At 43.4% G+C, this 20,631-nt stretch overlaps 1 protein-coding gene across 1 annotated transcript in view; it reads right to left on the minus strand.

Annotated features, from left to right (window-relative positions):
• SLC35F3 (solute carrier family 35 member F3) overlaps positions 1-20,324 on the minus strand; it is a 434,234-nt gene extending 413,910 nt beyond the window's left edge. The window contains exons 1-2 of the mRNA XM_070364741.1: positions 20,272-20,324; positions 19,678-19,907 (exon numbers count right to left, since the gene is read on the minus strand). Of these exons, the coding sequence (XP_070220842.1) occupies positions 19,678-19,907; positions 20,272-20,324 (283 nt within the window). The remainder of the gene's footprint in view (positions 1-19,677; positions 19,908-20,271) is intronic.
• Between the last annotated feature and the right edge of the window lie 307 nt (positions 20,325-20,631).

Below are 20,631 nucleotides of genomic sequence, written 5' to 3' on the forward strand. Positions count from 1 at the left end.
ATTGAAAGTGGATTCTTAACCAACTGAGCTATCAGGGAAGACCTTTTGCACAAGACAACCCCCATAATTTAAAATAATGTCTCCAATTAAATGCACTCATTTAGAGGCATAAGTAATATTATACCTGAGTAAATAAAATTGAGCAGGAGCCTGTAGAGCTCCTCAGTACAAAAGCTCTTCTGTATCCCCCATTTCTAGATTGGGCTTCCCAGATGGTACTAGTGGTAAAGAACCCACCTGCCAATGCAGGAGACATAAGAGATGTGGGTTTGATCCCTGGGTCGGGAAGATCCCCTGGAGGAGTATATGGCAACCTATTCCAGTATTCTTGCCTGGAAAATCCCCATGGACAGAGGAGCCTGGGGGAGTACAGTCCATAGGGTCACACAGAGTCTCAACTTAGCACATGTATATGCACATTTCTAGAAAGAATGAAGAGACAGAGCCAAAGCAAAAACAACACCCAGGTGTAGATGTGACTGGTGATGGAAGTAAAGTCCAATGCTGTAAAGAACAATATTGCATAGGAACCTGGAATGTTAGGTCCATGAATCAAGGCAAATTGGAAGTGGTCAACAGGAGATGGCAAGAGTGAACACTGACATTTTAGGAATCAGTGAACTAAAATGGACTGCTGCTGCTGCTGCTGCTGCTCTAAGTCGCTTCAGTCATGTCCGAGTCTGTGCAACCCCATAGACGGCAGCCCACCAGGCTCCCCCGTCCCTGGGATTCTCCAGGCAAGAACACTGGAGTGGGCTGCCATTTCCTTCTCCAATGCGTGAAAGTGAAGTCGCTCAGTCGTGTCCAACTCTTAGTGACCCCATGGACTTCAGTCATTTCCAGGCAAACCATTCAATATCACAGTAATCCAAGCCTATGCCCCAACCAGTAATGCTGAAGTTGAACGATTCTATGATGACCTACAAGACCTTCTAGAACTAACATCCAAAACAGATGTCCTTTCATCATAGGGGACTGGAATGCAAAACTAGGAAGTCAAGAGATACCAGGAGTAAAGCAAATTTGGCCACGGAGTTCAAAATGAAGCTGGGCAAAGGCTAACAGAGTTTTGCCAAGAGAACACACTAGTCATAGCAAACACTCTCTTCCAACAACATGAGAGAAGACTCTACACATGGACATCACCAGATGGTCAACACTGAAATCAGATTAATTATATTCTTTGCAGTTAAAGATGGAGAAACTCAATACAGTAAGGAAAAACAAGACCAGGAGCTGACTGTGGCTCAGATCATGAACTCCTTATTGCCAATTTCAGACTTAAATTGAAGAAAGTAGGGAAAACCACTAGACCATTCAGGTATGACCTAAATCAAATCCCTTGTGATTATACAGTGGAAGTCACAATTAGATTCATGGGATTAGATCTGATAAGAGTGACTGAAGAACTATGGACAGAGGTTCATGACATTGTACAGGAGGCAGTGATCAAGATCATCCCCAAGAAAAAGAAATGCAAAAAAGAAAAATAGTTGCCTGAGAAGGCCTTACAAATAACTGAGAAAAGAAGAGATGTTAAAGGCAAAGGAGAAAGAAAAGATATACCAATCTAAATGCAGAGTTCCAAAGAATAGCAAGGAGAGATACGAAATCCTTCCTCAGTGATCAACGCAAAGAAACAGAGGAAAACGATAGAATGGATAAGATTAGAGATCTCTTCAAGAAAATTAGAGATACCAATGGAACATTTCATGCAAAGATGAGCACAAAAAGGACTGAAATGGTATGGACCTAACAGAAGCAGAAGATATTAAGAACAGGTGGCAAGAATACACAAAAGAACTGTACAAAAGAGACCTTCATGACCCAGATAATCACAATGGTGTGATCACTCACCTAGAGCCAGACATCCTGGAGTGCGAAGTCAAATGGGGCTTAGGAAGCATCGCAAAGCTAGTGGAGGTGATGGAATTCTGGTTGAGCTATTTCAAATCCTAAAAGATGATGCTGTGAAAGTGCTGCACTCAATATGTCAGCAAATTTGGAAAACTCAGCAGTGGCCACAGGACTGGAAATGGTTTTCCAATCATTCTAGGGATTAGAATGAAAAATGCAGTTTTCATTCTAATCCCTAAAAAAGTCAATGCCTGTTCATGGATTGGAAGAATCAATATAGTGAAAATGAGTATACTACCCAAAGCAATTTATAGATTCAATGCAATCCCTATCAAGCTACCAACAGTATTCTTCACAGAGCTAGAACAAATAATTTCACAGTTTGTATGGAAATACAAAAAACCTCGAATAGCCAAAGCTATCTTGAGAAAAAAGAATGGAACTGGAGGAATCAACCTACCTGACTTCAGGCTCTACTACAAAGCCACAGTTATCAAGACAGTATGGTACTGGCACAAAGACAGAAATATAGATCAATGGAACAAAATAGAAAGCCCAGAGATAAATCCACACACATACGGACACCTTATCTTTGACAAAGGAGGCAAGAATATACAATGGATTAAAGACAATCTCTTTAACAAGTGGCGCTGGGAAAACTGGTCAACCACTTGTAAAAGAATGAAACTAGAACACTTTCTAACACCATACACAAAAATAAACTCAAAATGGATTAAAGATCTCAACGTAAGACCAGAAACTATAAAACTCCTAGAGGAGAACATAGGCAAAACACTCTCTGACATACATCACAGCAGGATCCTCTATGACTCATCTCCCAGAATATTGGAAATAAAAGCAAAAATAAACAAATGGGACCTAATTAACCTTAAAAGCTTCTGCACATCAAAGGAAACTATTAGCAAGGTGAAAAGACAGCCTTCAGAATGGGAGAAAATAATAGCAAATGAAGCAACTGACAAACAACTAATCTCAAAAATATACAAGCAACTCCTACAGCTCAACTCCAGAAAAATAAATGACCCAATCAAAAAATGGGCCAAAGAACTAAATAGACATTTCTCCAAAGAAGACATACAGATGGCTAACAAACACATGAAAAGATGCTCAACATCACTCATTATCAGAGAAATGCAAATCAAAACCACTATGAGGTACCATTTCACACCAGTCAGAATGGCTGCGATCCAAAAGTCTACAAATAATAAATGCTGGAGAGGGTGTGGAGAAAAGGGAACCCTCTTACACTGTTGGTGGGAATGCAAACTAGTACAGCCACTATGGAGAACAGTGTGGAGATTCCTTAAAAAACTGGAAATAGAACTGCCTTATGATCCAGCAATCCCACTGCTGGGCATACACACCGAGGAAACCAGAAGGGAAAGAGACACATGTACCCCAATGTTCATCGCAGCACTGTTTATAATAGCCAGGACATGGAAGCAACCTAGATGTCCATCAGCAGATGAATGGATAAGAAAGCTGTGGTACATATTCACAATGGAGTATTACTCAGCCATTAAAAAGAAAACATTTGAATCAGTTCTAATGAGGTGGATGAAACTGGAGCCTATTATACAGAGCGAAGTAAGCCAGAAGGAAAAACACCAATACAGTATACTAACGCATATATATGGAATTTAGAAAGATGGTAACAATAACCCTGTGTACGAGACAGCAAAAGAGACACTGATGTATAGAACACTCTTATGGACTCTGTGGGAGAGGGAGAGGGTGGGAAGATTTGGGAGAATGGCATTGAAACACGTAAAATATCATGTATGAAACGAGATGCCAGTCCAGGATCGATGCACGATACTGGATGCTTGGGGCTAGAGCACTGGGACGACCCAGAGGGATGGTATGGGGAGGGAGGAGGGAGGAGGGTTCAGGATGGGGAACACGTGTATACCTGTGGCGGATTCATTTTGATGTTTGACAAAACTAATACAATTATGTAAAGTTTAAAAATAAAATAAAATTTAAAAAAAAGTCAATGCCAAAGAATGTTCAAACTATTGCACAATTGCACTCATCTCACACACTAGTAAAGTAATGCTCAAAATTCTCCAAGCTAGGCTTTAACAGTACATGAACCATGAATTTGCACATGTTCAAGCTGGTTTTAGAAAAGGCAGGGGAACCAGAGATCAAATTGTCAACATCTGTTGGATCACTGAAAAAGCAAGAGAGTTCCAGAAGAACATCTACTTTTGCTTTATACGCCAAAGCCTTTGACTGTGTGGAACACAACAAACTATGGAAGATTCTTCAAAAGATGGGAATACCAGACTACCTTACTTGTCTCCTGAGAAACCTGTCTGCAGGTCAAGAAGCAACAGTTAGAACTGGACATGGAACAATGGACTGGTTCCAAATTAGGAAAGGAGTACGTCAAGGCTGTATATTGTCACCCTTCTTATTTAACTTGTATACAGAGTACATCATGCGAAATGTCAGGCTGGATGAAGTTAAAGCTGGAATCAAGATTGCTAGGAGAAATATCAATAACCTCAGATATGCAGATGACACCACCCTGATGGCAGAAAGCAATGAGGAACTAAAGAGTCTCTTGATGAAAGTGAAAGAGGAGAGTGAAAAAGCTAGGTTAAAACTCAACAAAAAAAAAAAAAAAAAAAGATCATGGCATCTGGTCCCATCACTTCATGGCAAATAGATGGGGAAACAATGGAAACAGTGAGAGACTTTATTTTTCTTGGGCTCCAAAATCACTGCAGATGGTGACTGCAGCCATGAAATTAAAAGACATTTGCTCCTTGGAAGAAAAGCTATGACCAACCTAGACAGCATATTAAAAAGCCGAGACATTACTTTGCCAACAAAGGTCCATCTAGTCCAAGCTATGGTTTTTCCTGTATTCATGTATAGATGTGAGAGTTGGACTAGAAAGGAAGCTGAGCACCAAAGAATTGATGCTTCTGAACTGTGGTATTGGAGAAGACTCTTGAGAGTCCCTCGGACTGCAATAGCAAACCTGTCAATCCTAAAGGAAATCAGTCCTGAGTATTCATTGGACTGAAGCTCCAATTCTTTAGTGATCTGATGCAAAGAACTGACTCACTGGAAGACCCTGATGCTGGGAAAGATTGAAGCCAGGAGGAAAAGGGGATGACAGAGGATGAGATGGTTGGATAGCATCACCAACTCAATGGACATGAGTTTAAGCAAGCTCCAGGAGTTGGTGATGGACAGGGAAGCCTGGCATGCTATAGTCCATGGAGTTGCAGAGTCAGACGTGACTGAGCAACTGAACTGAACTGATGCACATTTCTAGAATAGGCTTCATTCAGCCTCCTAGACCTTCCCTGAGTTCCAGTGCACAGGTCCAACAGTTGCTACTCAGGGAAAAGAAGGGATGCCCATACAAGGGAGGAACAGTTAAGAAACAACATTGCAGCCCTGGGGCAGAGTATGGGTTCCCCCTCAAGGGATACACATAACCATACCTTTGAGCTGTTTTGCAGATACTGACACCCCAACAATGTGGGAGAAGTTAATCATATGTTGCCTACAAGCACAGAGACCGCAGAGCCATTAACCAGAAGGTTGACGCTGACTCCCACTTACGTCACCACCAACCAATCAGAAAAATGAGCACAAGCTGATCACGTTCTTTGAGCCATTTCTATAAAACTCTCACTAGCCCCTCCAGGTCGGACACACAGTTTTGAGGGCGTTAACCCCCTGTGGCCCCCCTTGCCTTGCAAAACAATAAAGTTATTGTTTTCTACTTTACCCAAACTATATCCAAGATTTGGTGTCGGGGTATAGAAGCTGGATTCGGCTTCAGTCCCTAAGAATTGATTTGAGTGATGGCACTTGCTGACCATTAGGAAGCATCAGTTCCAAAGATGTACAGCCTTCTCTCCGTGATGAGATTTGCACATGCTCAGCACCAAGAGAAGGTGGAAGTCAAAGGAGGCAAGCAAGATAGGAAGGGAGGAGTGAACAAGACACTGTCCTTCGACAACCCAGCCTCATCCTAGATTTTAACTCACACCTCTGAGACTTAGATTCATCCGCACATGGAAAAGTGACCCCAGGATCACCTCACACTGGTCACAATGACCATCATCAAAAAGTCTATAAATAACAAATGCTGGGGAGAATGTGGAGAAAAAGGAACTCTACTATACTGTTAGTAAGAGTGAAAATTGGTGCAGCCATCATGAAGAATAGTATGGAGGTTCCTTAAAAAACTGAAAACAGAATTACCATATGACTCAGCAAGGGCTCCCCTGGTGGCTCACATGGTAAAGTATCTACCTGCAATGCAGGAGACCTGGGTTCGATCCCTGGGTAGGGAAGATCCCCTGAAGAAGGGAATGGCTACCCACTCCAGCATTCTTGTCTGGAGAATTTCATGGACAAAGGAACCTCACAGGCTACAGTTCACCAAGTTGCAAAGACTCAGCATGACTGAATGACTAACACTTTCACTTTCATGACCCAGCAATCCCACTCCTGGGCATATATCTGGAGAAAACCGTAATTCAAAAAGACACATGCACCCCAATATTCATGGCAGCACTATTTACAAGCCTTGGAAACAACCCAGATATCCATCTGAGTTGAAAGGATAAAGACGTGGTATGTACATACAGTGGACTCACCCCGAAAAAAGAATGAAATTATGTCATTTGCAGCAACATGGATGAATCTAGAGATTATCACACTGAGTAAAGTAAGCCAGACAAATACTGTGTATCACTTATATGTGGAATCTAAAAAATGTGATGCAGATTAACTTACAGAACAGAGACAGAGCCACAGATATAGAGGACAAACTTACAGTTGCAGTGGGGTGGGACATGGGAATAGATAGGGGGCGTAGGAGGGACATAATCATCCTACTATGCATAAAAAAGATAGCCACCAAGGATCTACTGTATAGCACAGGGAACTAGGTAAACCATGTTTACAATGTTTTGTAATTGCCTATAAGGGAAAAGAATCTGAGGGGAAAAAAAATATATATGCACACATATATATGTATGACTGAATTACTCTGCTGCACACCTGAAACTATCAGAACAATGTAAATCGACTATACTTCCATAATATATATATATTCAAAATAATAGTCACATTAATCAGGATGTTTTGATTTTTGTTAACTTATAAAAGTAGAGCTGCCACTTGGAAATATCACATCTAGAAGAACTGGACAGTGTTATGATTCTTAGGCTGAACAACCAAGAGAAGAGCTTTAAAGGCGTATTTCAGTGGACGTTGAGGATTTTCTCTTACAGGAACTGGAGAAACAGCATAGTAAGAACAGACAGCCAAGCAGGCAAGAACACGTAGAGCTGGAAGTAAATCTCAACTCCCCTGAATTCCAGTCTGTCCGCTATTTCTGGTAGGGCTCAAGTTAGAGGAAGAAAAACGTCTCAGGTCTCAGGCAAGCTGTGTTCAAAACTGGAAAGAAACTGAATGCCTGCAACAGAAAACATTAGGGAAGAAATGTGCAGGCTTAGTCACTTAATCTCATCTACTCATGAGTACACAAAAAAGAAAACTACGTTTCATGGCTGGGCTACAACAAATGAACAAATCAGAACTCTCACTATAGCAGCAGACAACTAGTTTCCAAAGGAACAGAAAAAGAGCTTTCCTGAGGTTCAGACCTGATCCAAAACATCTGATCCAAAATACCCCAAGATATTTAGTTATGGAAGCACCAAAAAGAAACATGGAGCCCACTTGTGGGATGGCCCTAAACAAGAAAAGTATGTAACTTCATGGACTAGGATATGTCTGTCTGGTTTCTCCGTTCAATACTTTTCTGGGAAATAGGTAATATGCCATATATTTAGTACAGCTTATCTAAGAAGTGAATATATTTACTGCCCATTAGAAGCAGTGAACTATTTGATGTCTGAATAAATGAAAGAGTGAGTAAATGAGTGACTGGATGAAAAAAATGAATGAATGGATTAATGATTAAATAAATATGCATTCATAGCAAGTTCCACTGTTTGATCTGTTACCAAGTCATTGACCAATGAACCTTCCCATGAGTGGTATTTGAAATTCCCTGCAGTGATTTTCTGAAGTCCCTGCCTGACCCATGGGCTGCTCAAGAGGGAGCATGGTGGCAGTGGGGTCTGGTTTGAAAGTGTTCTTTTCTCCACCTTCCCAGCCACCACACTGAAAACCTTCCATGTATTCTGAGAGAAACACAAGACCCATGCAGGTTTCAGATAGAACAAACACAATGACATATGCACCACTACCCATTTTTCAGAATAAATTTGTGTTTCTAGAATAAATTTGAATTACAAAACCTTCATGGAACTGAAAACGTACCTATGGCATGAAATCAGATACACCTACCAAAGATGCTTATGTTAAATATTTAATAAAACAAAATGCTGACTTAAAAGAAAAGAGTTTGGATAAACCCTTGAAATCTGCTGTTCTGGGTTATGGCATTTAAATGGTCTTCAAACGATTTCAGTCTTTATTTTAAAAGAACTGTACAGAAGACAGAAGTTCAAGTCCTTCCTCTGTATTATTTGCCACCATAATGCACTTGTCACTAAAGAATGTTTTTTAAACTCCCACACATGCACGGCATGAGGAGACTACAGCACAAAACCCAAATATTTCATACCTACAATCATAATTATATTCTTTTTTTTAAGAACAGGGCATCTTAATACATGTTCACTGAAAATGAGCAAACTCTATAAAAAGAAAACTAAGAAAGCAAAAAGAAGCATCTTTCTTCTGACCCTACTGAAAAAACTCTGAGGATATATGCAAGCTTTTATAACACTACATGGGTACAAAGTAGATGATAAAGAAGGATAAAAATAATCCTTCTAAGAGATTCTTATCTGGCCAAGTACTATGGATGATACATAACAGACTGACAAGGAGCAAATGTGAATATCACAGAAAACATGTGTCAAAACCAGAAAATGGTTCTGAGAAGTTTACACTGAAGATTTCTCTGCCTCAGGAGTCCATTAACAGCCTCAAGCCTTCTCAGCTGCAAACCACCCGAGAGGAGCAATTTATTTCCTACCCTCTCAAAGATTGTCATAAGAAAAATGTGCTACCATCATTAACCAAAAAAACTGACCGGATTCCTGGGACTTCCTTGGTAGTCCAGTGGTTAAGAATTCAATACAGGGGACATGGGTTTGATTCCTGACTGGGAACGAAGATCCCACAAACCACGGAGCAACTAATCCCGAGGGCCACAACTAGAGTCGAGCGCTGCAACAGAAGATGCTGCATGATGCGACACAGATTTTGTGCACTGCAACTAAGACCCAACAGAGCCAAATAAATAAATATTTTTAAAAATTGACTGGATTCCTAACTGTCCAAGTCCCTTTATAGGCTTTGCTATATTACTCTACTGATCAACGCACAGTCACCAATGAATTGAACCAAAAGACATCATGTGTGTGTGTGTATTTTTAAAAAGTTACTTCAATCCTGACACAGGATAAGGAAATATTCAGTGCAGCTGGGCTTGCTAGATGTTCACCTCTTTCTGAAGCTCTCCAGTGATGGAGGCTCCAAAGCCTTCGTCATCTCAGCAGTCAGGAAGTGATTTCTTATTTCCAATGAAAAATTAATTGATATGTACATCCCTGTTGTGTCCTACATGGGCCTGAGCAGAAATGTTTTAAGACTCTTAAGCCAGGAGTCCACAGTTGCATGGAACAAAACGTAGCTTCTGCTCACTTCACAGGAAGGTGTCTCCTGGTGCTTGGAGGAGGAGCCACAACAAGATCTTGACCTTACAAGGAAATGGTACTCAGCATGGGGTGCAGGAAAATATCAAGGCTCTCTCTGGGTTGCTTACACACCTGCCTTATTCTTCCCTCTATGTGGACCAGCTTTCTCTGTCTCTCTATCCACACAAAAGCCAGAATGGCTCCCTCTTGGCTTCTCCTCCACTTAATAGACCATGCCACCCAGACCACAATCTCCTAGTTTTAATCTCAAATTCCAGGAGGGAGAAACTGATATAGCAACCCTGGGTCAAGGGTCCACTCCAATCTGATCCATGGTGTCCAGGAGGAAGATGATGCTAAGGGCCCACCCTGAAGATACAGTGCAGGGCAGTCATGGGGGTCAGGCTGAGCTGGGAAGATATTCCCAAAAGTGTCCACTCCAACTGTTCTCAGAAAGACATGCCATTTTCCTGATTCACCTCTCTCTCCCCCAATATTTAAATCTTGCCTCTAGAATATGTTTTAAATTCCAGTGACCCATTTTCTCTTCTTCCTTGTTCATTTCTTCCAAATCGTTTCTAAAGTGAAGTTATCAAAACGAGGCAAAACACTCTGACATGAGACTGGGAGTGGGATTGCATGCCAGTGTACTTAGGTGACCAAGTAGTGGGCGTCCCAAATCTTGACAGAGGAACACAATTAGAAGACTTCTGTGCAGGATAGTCCTGGAAGACCCCACAGAAATGGAGATGGAACTACTTCTGTGTGTGTCTAAATGGTCTTTTGCTAGTACATTTAATGAATGTTTATCGACTCAGGTGCCAGAGATACTCTCTGATCTGGGAACAGAATCATCACAGTTCTACGTTCCACGAGCCACACTGAGGACTGGAGACCCAGTGATGAGCCTTGCCCTTGCACAGCTCTCCATCTGTATATTTCAGACACACGATTAAGCTAGCCGTGACAACATGTAAGGGAAGTGACAGCCTCATGGGAGTCCTGGCAAGGATACCTCACCACATCCAGCACGGTCAGGACAGCTCCCTGGAAGAAGTGACGCTTAGACTGGGCCCTGGATGAGTCAGGTGGCATTTGTACCTCTGTGGCCCTTCTGGTGACACAGCAGATGACCAGAGAACAGGGTCAGTTTCCGCTCACCGTCCAGCTTCATCTTGTACATTTCTGTGGTGCTATGTCCCAGCTGAGTTGGGTGACCTCCCAGTAACAGCTCATGTGCACTGCTGTGCATACACCATCCCTTTGCCCGAAATGCAACTCTTCCCTCCACCTACTTCCTGTGGTTTATTACTCCTCCAGGTTCTGATCCAAAACTCACCATTCCAACACCAACCTTTATCACACCCTATTGTTCCACTTGCCCCTTTCTCCAGTCTGTGAGATTTTAAGGCAAAATTCTGTCTCCCATAACTTATATTCTGGAACGTCCAGATGTTAGAAAAGTTTGCAAGGGACTTACCTGTGGTAAAGAATCCGCTGGCCAATGCAGGCGACATGGGCTTAATCCCTGGTCCAGGAAGATTCTACATGCTGCAGGACAACTAAGTCCGTGCTCTAGAGCCTGTGAGCTGCAACTGCTGAGCCCACGCCCCTACAGCCTGTGCTCCACAAGAAGAGAAGCCATCGCAGTGAGAAGCCCGTGCCCCCAACTAGAGAGCAGCTCCCGCTCACCGCAACTAGAGAAAGCCCACACACAGCAATGAAGACCCAGTGCAGCCAAAAATAAAATAAAATTTTAAGTTTGCAAAATGAATAAATGGAAATAAAGGTGCATTTCTGGATGCCAGGCAAAGGGCTTGATGCTGCTGCTGCTGCTGCTGCTAAGTTGCTTCAGTTGTGTCCGACTCTGTGTGACCCCATAGATGGCAGCCTACCAGGCTCCCCCGTCCCTGGGATTTTCCAGGCAAGAACACTGGAGTGGGTTGCCATTTCTTTCTCCAATGCATGAAAGTGAAAAGTGAACGTGAAGTCGCTCAGTCGTGTCCAACTCTTCGCGACCCCACGGACTGCAGCCTACCAGGCTCCTCCGTCCATGGGATTTTCCAGGCAAGAGTACTGGAGTGGGGTGCCATTGCCTTCTCTGGGGCTTGATGCTAGATACAAATTATTTCATTTAATTCTCAAAACCATCCTGGAAAACAGTTATATTCGCCCCCGTTTTGTAGGTAAGAAAACAGAGGCTGGAAGAGATGAGTAACTTGTCAGCACTGACACTGCTGAGATAAGAGGGCAGCTCCCAGGGCAGATTTCATTCCCTCCACTTCTCCCAACAACACAGACAATACTGTGGTTGTCCCCTCCTTCCTGAGGGGCTACAATTCAATCAACATCCTTATCAACTCTCACTGAAACACTTAACAGAGTTCAACAGCTCATACACACGTGGATTCATTTTTTAACACAACTCACCTGATTTTTTCCAGCCACTTAAGGAAAGGAGAAACACTCACCACTGGAGTGATTTCTTTTAGACTAGGCACTTTGTAGAGACTCAGAACAGACTTACGAAGAACAGTGAGAAATCTCCTTGCCCAGGCCTCTTCTATGGCCAGGAAGACTAGGTTTTCCTGGAGTGAGAATTTGGATCATTAGCAAATGGTTTATAACCAACGACCGATGATCTAAGTGTCCTGGAGACAAACATGTTCTCTTAAAAAAGAATCGTTCTGCATTTTAATCCTGTCTAATCTCAGAAAAATACTTACTAAATTGTTAGCATGTATTCATATTCAGGAATAAAACTGACTCTCTGTAGACGTTAGAAAATGTTATGCTTTATTCCTGCCTTCCAACTTTTTTTCCTTTAAAATCTTTTCCATCTATAATGCCATTTGCAGGAACACAGGTGGACCTAGAGATTGTCATACTAAGTGAAGTAAGTCAGAAAGAAAAAGACAAATACCATATGATATCACTTCTATGTGGAATTGAAATAGGAGAGAAATGAACTTATCTACAAAACTGAATCAGATTCACAGACACAGAGAACAGACTTCACGGTTGTGGGGGAAGGGATGGTTTAGGAGTTTAGGATTAGAAGATGCAAACTGTTATAAATAAAATGAATATGCAAGGTCCCACTGTATAGCACAGGGAACTCAATTCAATATCCTGTAATGAGCCATAAGGGAAAAGAATATGAAACGGAATACATAAGAAATCTTTTCAATCTTTAATTTCATATGCCAAGCTCCACTGTAAAATGACCTTTTACAACCAAATTATACTTCTCTTCCAAGTGGGTCATTTTTGAATTGCTGACCTGACCTTTACTATTTTGGGAGGATCAAACAGAAGTTGCTCACTATGAATTCAATTATACTATGAGCCACTGTTCCAGTTATCACTAGAAACAACATCAGCAACCTCTACTAATGCACTGGTCTGAAAGGGCAGAGTGAGTAGAAAGACTGTCCTTCTCCAAAAAACTCTCCCTCTCAACTTACAGAAACCCTTCCTAATATTTGAAAACTAAAGAACCCTGAAAACAAGGAAAAACATGCTTTTTCCTTGTCATGAGGTGAGTTATTCAATGCCCCGCATTTTCTACCTTGGGCTACAAAACCTTCCCCCAGATAAACTGGGCTTTGCTCAGTATTCCACACGCTCTTAGTCTTGATTCAAGCAGTCAATGGCAGGCCAGGATGGACCAGAGATGTGGTGTTCATGTGGGACTAGCCTACCCTCTACTCTACAAATGACTTAAAACTACACTCATCAGAATTTTTTAAAAAATCAATGGACAAAGAAGATGTGGCATAGACAGACAGATCTACAATGGAATATTATTCAGCCATAGAAAGGGAAAAACTGTGCTGTTTGCAGAGATGTGGATGGACCCGGAATCTGTCATACAGAGTGAAGTAAGTCAGGAAGAGAAAAACAAATAATCATGTATTAACACATATATGTGCTAAAAAAAATGGTACAGAGGAACCTATTTGCAGGGCAGGAATAGAGAGGCAGACATAAAGATGGACTTTGAACTGGAAGACTGCAATGTGCATGGCCATGTGTAAAACAGAGAGCTAGGGGGAAGCTGCCGTATAACAGAGGGAGCTCAGCTCTGTGTGATGACCTAGAGGGATGGGATGAGGGATGAGGTGGGAGGAAGCTCCAAGAGGGAGGGGGTGTATGTACACCCATAGCCGATTCACTTCATTGTACAGCAGAAACCAACATAACATTGTAAAGTAACCATATCCCGATTTTTAAAAATTATTTGTATTAATATTCGCATATACCAGCACCATGCACACTACACGGAGTATTAAATGCGCTCAGGAGACAAGTGTACTTCATTTTAAGCAATAAACATGACCTCTCCAAAAGCTATTCCTAGAAAATTTCTTTACTAGAAAATGCTGTGAGCTCACTATTTGAAAACATCCTTTAGGGAAACAAAGGATGTGTGCAAAATAACACATCCCTGCTAAAATGTAAATAATGTGTCTATTTTCCAGATGTAAGTATTTGTGGATTTCTATTTCTTGACAAGGACATACCTCAGCTGTGAACATCTTCTCCAAACTGATCTGTGTATGCTGGCATGGAGTAAATACTCTCAAAAACTGTGCTAAATAAGTGATTTCCCTGGTGGTCCAAGGGCTAAGACTCCATGTTCCCAATGCAAGGGGCCTGGGTTCGATCCTGGTTGGGGAACTAGACCCCACATGCTCAACTAAAGATCCCACATGCAGCAACAAAGATCAAAAAGTCCAAGTGCTGCAACCAAGACCTAGCACAGCCAAATTAAATGAATAAATAAAGCTTTGCTAAAGGAATAAGTGAAAATAAAGGGACATATATAGATGCTCTTTTATCTTGCATAAGAACCTCCATCTGAGATCTCCAAGATCCACAACTTCAATCATTCTGTAACCAAATGCGGCCAGTCCCCCACAGCATCCAGGGCCTGGGGCCTCATTGTCCACTTTTAGGATGGCTCATTCCTGGTCTCTGGTCCTCCCCCTGCCCTCCACAGTCATCTCCTCCCCTCCACAGGCATCTCCTCCCCAATTGGTGTCTATCCCAGAGAATTATGAAAGGAAGAGGGAGGCAGAAGAGAGTCCAGCTGGCCATTTCTCTTCTGCTGTGGCCCTGGTGGGAGGGGAAAGGAAGTCACTAGAAAAGCTGTCCTATATTCTTATATAGAAAAATGGTATCAGTTCAGTTCAGTTTAGTCGCTCAGTCGTGTCCGACTCTTTGCGACCCCATGAATCGCAGCACGCCAGGCCTCCCTGTCCATCACCAACTCCCGGAGTTCACTCAAACTCATGTCCATCGAGTCAGTGATGCCATCCAGCCATCTCATCCTCTGTCGTCCCCTTCTCCTCCTGCCCCCAATCCCTCCCAGCATCAGAGTCTTTGCCAATAGATGACCTTATTTCTACAACAGAAACAGAGAACAAAGGTGTGGACACGAAGGCAGTAAAGGGGGGATCAGATGAACTGGGAAACTGGCCCTGACACACATACACTATTGACACTACGTATAAAATAGACAGCTAATGCGTACCTATCGCATAGCGCGGGGACTCTACTCAGTGCTCTGCGGCGACCTAAATGGGAAGGAACTCCCCAAAGGAGGGGATATATACATACATACACATATAGCTGATTCACTTCACTGTACAATAGAAACCAATATAACACTGTAAAGCAACTACACTCCAACAACAATTTTAAAAAATGAAAAGCTATCCAAACTGTTCTGAATTCTCGAGCACTTTCTACAGGGTATCAATTTACAGTGAGTGGTTTCAGAATCACGTTAGCTGCAGAAGCAACCAGTTCTTTGCAGAAGGTGGTTTATTGTAGCCTGGCCCCTCCTGGAAACACAAGACGCAGTCTAGGAAGAAGGAAGAGAAGGCCAAGAATTGAGAAGGCAGGCCCGTTAAGTGAGCACTACTGCTCCAGGTAAGATAGTTCACTTGCAGCAGAAATTTGGAGTGAGGCTAAATGAGGACTCTTCACCTCTCCAGGAAACATCTGGCATTGTTTGGAAACACTTTTGGTTGTCACAGCTTGCGGGAGGGGTGTACTACAGGCCAGGGATGCTGCTAAACACCCTTCTATGCACAAGATGTTTCCCCCCCGGCCCCGCCTCCATAATAAAGGATTATTCAGTGACCAAGTGTCAGTAGCATTGAAGATGAGAATCCCTGGGTTAAATGAAAGTGTGCCATCAAGAATTCTGGCCCACGGTGGCAAGGCCCATATTTCAAGTAAAACAGTCATATAAAGTCAGAATTTCCATAAAAACCAAAGAAGAATTCTGCTCCACGTGTATCCCTATGACTGATCCATGTGGATGTACAGCAGAAACCAACACAACACTGTAATTATCCTTCAATTAAAAATAAATAAATTAAGAAAAAAAAAGAATTCTGGTCTATCGTGGTTGCCAAGATGGATGCAGGTGAGGGAGGGATGGATTGGGAATTTGGGATTAGCAGATACAAACTATTATATATAGGATGGCTAGACAACAAGGTCCTACTATATAGCACAGGGAATTATATTCAATATCCTGTAATAAACCATAATGGAAAAGAAAATGAAAAGGGATATCTGTATAACTGAATCACTTTGTTGTACACAAGAAATGAATACATTTTTAATCAACTATACTTCAATTAAAAAAATCATGAGGGTTTGCCATAGGCATGCAAGATTATTTAACTCTATAAAATCAGTCAATACAATTGCTATATTAGAATAAACTAAAGCCACTTAAAAAAAAAAAAAAAAAGGATTCTAGTCTAGTCTATGGTTCAGAAAGCCAAAGATGGCACTCACCATGGAAGAATAAGGAAAGGGTAAAGCAAATTCCAAGCTAACATAAGTGATCATAAAGAACTAAACAATACAAAGCATTATGATGTACATTCAAAGGTTTTCTCGCTCAGAGATCAATGTTTCAGGTCGTATCCATTCCCTCATTCAACAAACATTAACTGAGCAACTATTTTGGACCACATGCCTTCTGGGCTCTGGATACACTTACAACTGGGAAGCCAGGGACTTCCTAAGAATGAAAGTGAAAAGTGTTAATTACTCAATCGTGTCCAATTATTTGCAACCCCATGGACTGTAGTCCACCAGGCTCTTCTGTCCATGGAATTCTCCAGGCAAGAATACTGCAGTGGGTAGCCATTCCCTTCTCCAGGGGATCTTTCCAATGCAGGGATAGGAGTCTCCTGCTTGGCAGGCAGACTCTTTACTGCCACAAGGGAAGGCACCCCTAAGAATACTGTCCAGCAGTATTTTTGTTCAGAAACAGGAAATGTGGAATCAGAGGACTGTGGCTACTGAAAAGAGGAATCCCACCCTTCTACCAGCTTATAGCTTAATTCTCAGTTGAATGTTACATACAAACCATCCCTCTCAGACCCGGGGGCCTTTAGGATTTTTTTAAAAAACAATTATTCACAAAAAGTCCCTTGTCTACAGGGAAATTCGTTCATCTCGTTGACTGGGCTCAGAGTCTTGAGCAAAGATTATTCCTGCTCTGTTCCCAATTACCTCATTTATCTTCACTGCCCCGAACAAGGGCTTCCCTGATGGCTCAGTTGGTAAAGAATCCACCTGCAATGCAGGAGATTCTGGTTCGATCCCTGGGAAGGGAAGATGCTCTGGAGAAGTCCACCCACTCCAGTATTCTGGCCTGGAGAATTCCATAGACTGCATAGTGCATGGGGTAGCAAAGAGTTAGACACGACTGATGAACAAAGTCTAAAAATTAAGAGGACAACAATGAATACTTGGTCAACCCATAATATCTGCTGCTATAAAGGCAGCTTACTTGCACTCTCCACTAACCCAGACACCCTCACTGTCAACTCCCTCAGTGGGGACACAGAGAAGCCACTTTGAAAGATGAATCAAAGTGACATCATAATATCAAGGATAAGGCTTGGAACATCCCCTAACTTGCTCTTGACACCCTGAGAAGAGTATTTTGTAATCATCATCTCTTCCAGTTTGTTGAGTGTAATTATTAACCAATAAAATAACTCACTGATACCGACAGATAAACCTTTATTTTTCCTTTTTTTCCTACTTGGGTAGAAATGGAAAACAGCCAAAGGACTGACCTAAAACATGCTTGGCAACATTAATAAAACATGAGATTCTTTAAATTTAAAACCAAAATCCAATTAATTCATCAAATTGTCAGTTGTCACCTCAAGCATTTTAGTAAAAAGGAGATCTCTTGGAATAAAGAAGAATCTTCACAGGAATAGAGGTCGGAGTAAAGTGATTTTTCTTATCACAATGATCACTGTAGCCTTATCCCCTGATATTTACTCTTTCAATGAAGCCCCAGAGAAGGTATTTAAGAATACCACTGGTGGTACAAGAGACTCATTTTCCATATGGTCTTTTCCCTGCCTTAATTTTTAAGTGTATTTGTACCAAACACAATCAATCACTGCTGTAAGCTCCCCACTGACACCCAGAGTCATGAACCTTGGTGAAAATTTCTACAAAGCACACAGGACCAGTCATAAATAGATTTACAATGATAAATCTTACGACTTCAGGGCCTAAATAGACAATGCTAAGAAGGCTGTAATTTGTACAATTGTCTTTATTTAGACAATTCTCATTTCTTATTAAGAGAGCTGAGAACAGAAATAAGAGACAATGTCTAATAGAAATTTAGAAAGCAGAAACAGAAACTGAGAGTCCTACCCTTATCTATAAGAGAAATCATTTCCAATGGGTTTTCTTTCTCTTATCCTATACCCAGTGTTTCTCAGCTGAAAAGAAAACTTGGTCTCTTCCTTGTGTGATCCAAAGCCCGTTTATCAGCTACAATTCTAACATTAGCACCAGGAGACTGGAGGAGACGCAGATAACCTTTTAAAGACTGATATGGAGTTAAATGCAATCACTCTCATCCTTTAAAAACAAATAAAGGCGTGAAACAAAACATTATAAAATTATTTGCTTCCTCCTGCACATAACTTAAAAGTTACCAGCTAACCGCCAGCATACCACTGACCTTTGGCTTGGAACCAAGGGCTTTAGGGAAAAACTAAAGGTAGACATATTTTTAGAACTCAATATGATTAATTTACAAAAGCCTGATTTTTTTTTTCCTGAAGACTGATAAAATATGTTCCAATTTCAAGTACTGAAGGATAAAACCACATCTCAGAATAATTAAGCTGTTAGTCTTGATTACAAATGGAAGGAAGCAATACTCATTTCTTGGACTGACTGAGGTGGTAAATGGCTCTCTTTCTGCTTGTGGAACAACAGTGATGGAATCACCAAATTATAATTTACAGTTATAGGTTCCAGAGTTCGTTGTAGCCAACTTCTCTCTTCCAAATGAGAGAAAGAAATCCCCCCAAATTAGTCCTGATCACACAGGTAATGTCTGTATAAACTGATCCCAGCATTGCCAAAGCCATCAGCTGGAGCCACTGGCAAAGAAAAGTTTCGGCTGCTCCACCTGGCACCAACCATTCATCTCTCAAGGACCAAATGCCAATCGCTAGAATGATCCATAGGCAACCTCCAAACTGAGGACAAAGGCAATGAAAGAGATCTAAAACGAAGACCCCAATAATTCCTGCATCATCAGGCCTAAGGGATCCAGGGAAGAGTTAAAATCCAGGCGTGCCGAGTCTGCGGTTTCTCACTAAGCCAGCTGAGACCCAAGCCGGGACAGCTAACACTTTCGGATCCACAGAGAAGCCACACAGGACAAGAATACACTGAGTTTCCAATCTCCTGTGACACCTCAAGTGCAAGGAGATAAAGACAGAGAGATGTCTGTGGGAAGGAGAGAGGGTGTTAAGAAAACGGATCAGAAATTCCTAAAGGTCCGAGAGAACCGTCTCCAGGCCTCTTCCTAAAACTTGCAAACCTGGGTCTGTGTGTGCGGACAGGACAGCAGGGAGGGGCTGGACTCGTGTCTGGGCGCGCTCCCGGACACTGCTGAGCCAACTGCAAGGCAGATGCGCCAGCGGACCAGGAAAATGGGGCCGGGGCGGAGGCGGGGTGGGGGGGCACCTGGAGGGTACTTGGTGGGGGGTCTTACTTTTGTAGCTCGTCGCCCAGGGCTGGTAGCCGTAGTAGCCGGTGATGCGCAGGATCCGCTCCTCGATGGACGTGAGCCCCACGGGCCCGCTGGTGAGGTCCTCCACCGAGCGCGACCATTTCAGATCCTCCTTAATCGCCTCGTCCACCACCAAGTATTTGAGCTGCCGGAGCTGGGGGCTGATGTCGGACAGTCTCCGGGGGCTGACGTCCGGTGACCTCCTCATGCCACTGAGGCCGCGGGCAGATTGGTAGGGAGGGACAGAAGGGGCGGGGGAGAATGTGGGTGAGATCCCAGGGCTAGCTGGGCGCAGCCGGGGGCCCTCTACGGGAAGGTGCGGTCCTTCCCCGCTCCACCGCCCCCACCCCCAGCTCCCTTGGCAGCCTGGGCGTCGGGTCCCGTCTCTGGAGCCGGGCACTGGGCGCTTCGGGGCAGAGCAGGTTGGGGCGAGTGGCGAGGGAGAGGATGCCCTAAACTTCCCAAACAGCTCCGCTGCGCCCGCCGCCCCCTCCCCAGCTTCAGACTGCCCGTGTCCCAGCTGCCGAAGGCCACCCCGCCGCCCGCTCGCGCACCCGCACCCGGGGCGCTACTCACATGGCGATGCCTTTGCCCCTGGGTGCGCTGCCGGGAAACTCTCGGATCCCCATAGGCAATGTCAGAGTAGGGCCGGGAGCTCCCAGACTTGAGGCTGAGGGGCCGCGGGCCCGAGCTGCCCGCGGCCGCGGCCCCTGGGAAGGTGGGCGCGAGGCCCGGCGAGGGTCCCCACACCGCCCGGGCGCGCCCGCGCCACGGTCCGCGAAAGCCTCGGCGGTGTGCGGCGCGATGCGGGCGCGGCGGCTCAGCCCGGATCCAGCCGGTCCGCGGGGCTCGCTGCAGCCCGCCGGCCGCAGGGCAGTGCCAGCGCCGCGCCCCTTGCTTGTAGCCGCCGCCACCGCCCCGGGCACACGGCAGGCG

Source organism: Bos mutus, chromosome 28 (genome assembly GCF_027580195.1).
Source record: "Bos mutus isolate GX-2022 chromosome 28, NWIPB_WYAK_1.1, whole genome shotgun sequence".
NCBI lineage: Eukaryota > Metazoa > Chordata > Mammalia > Artiodactyla > Bovidae > Bos > Bos mutus.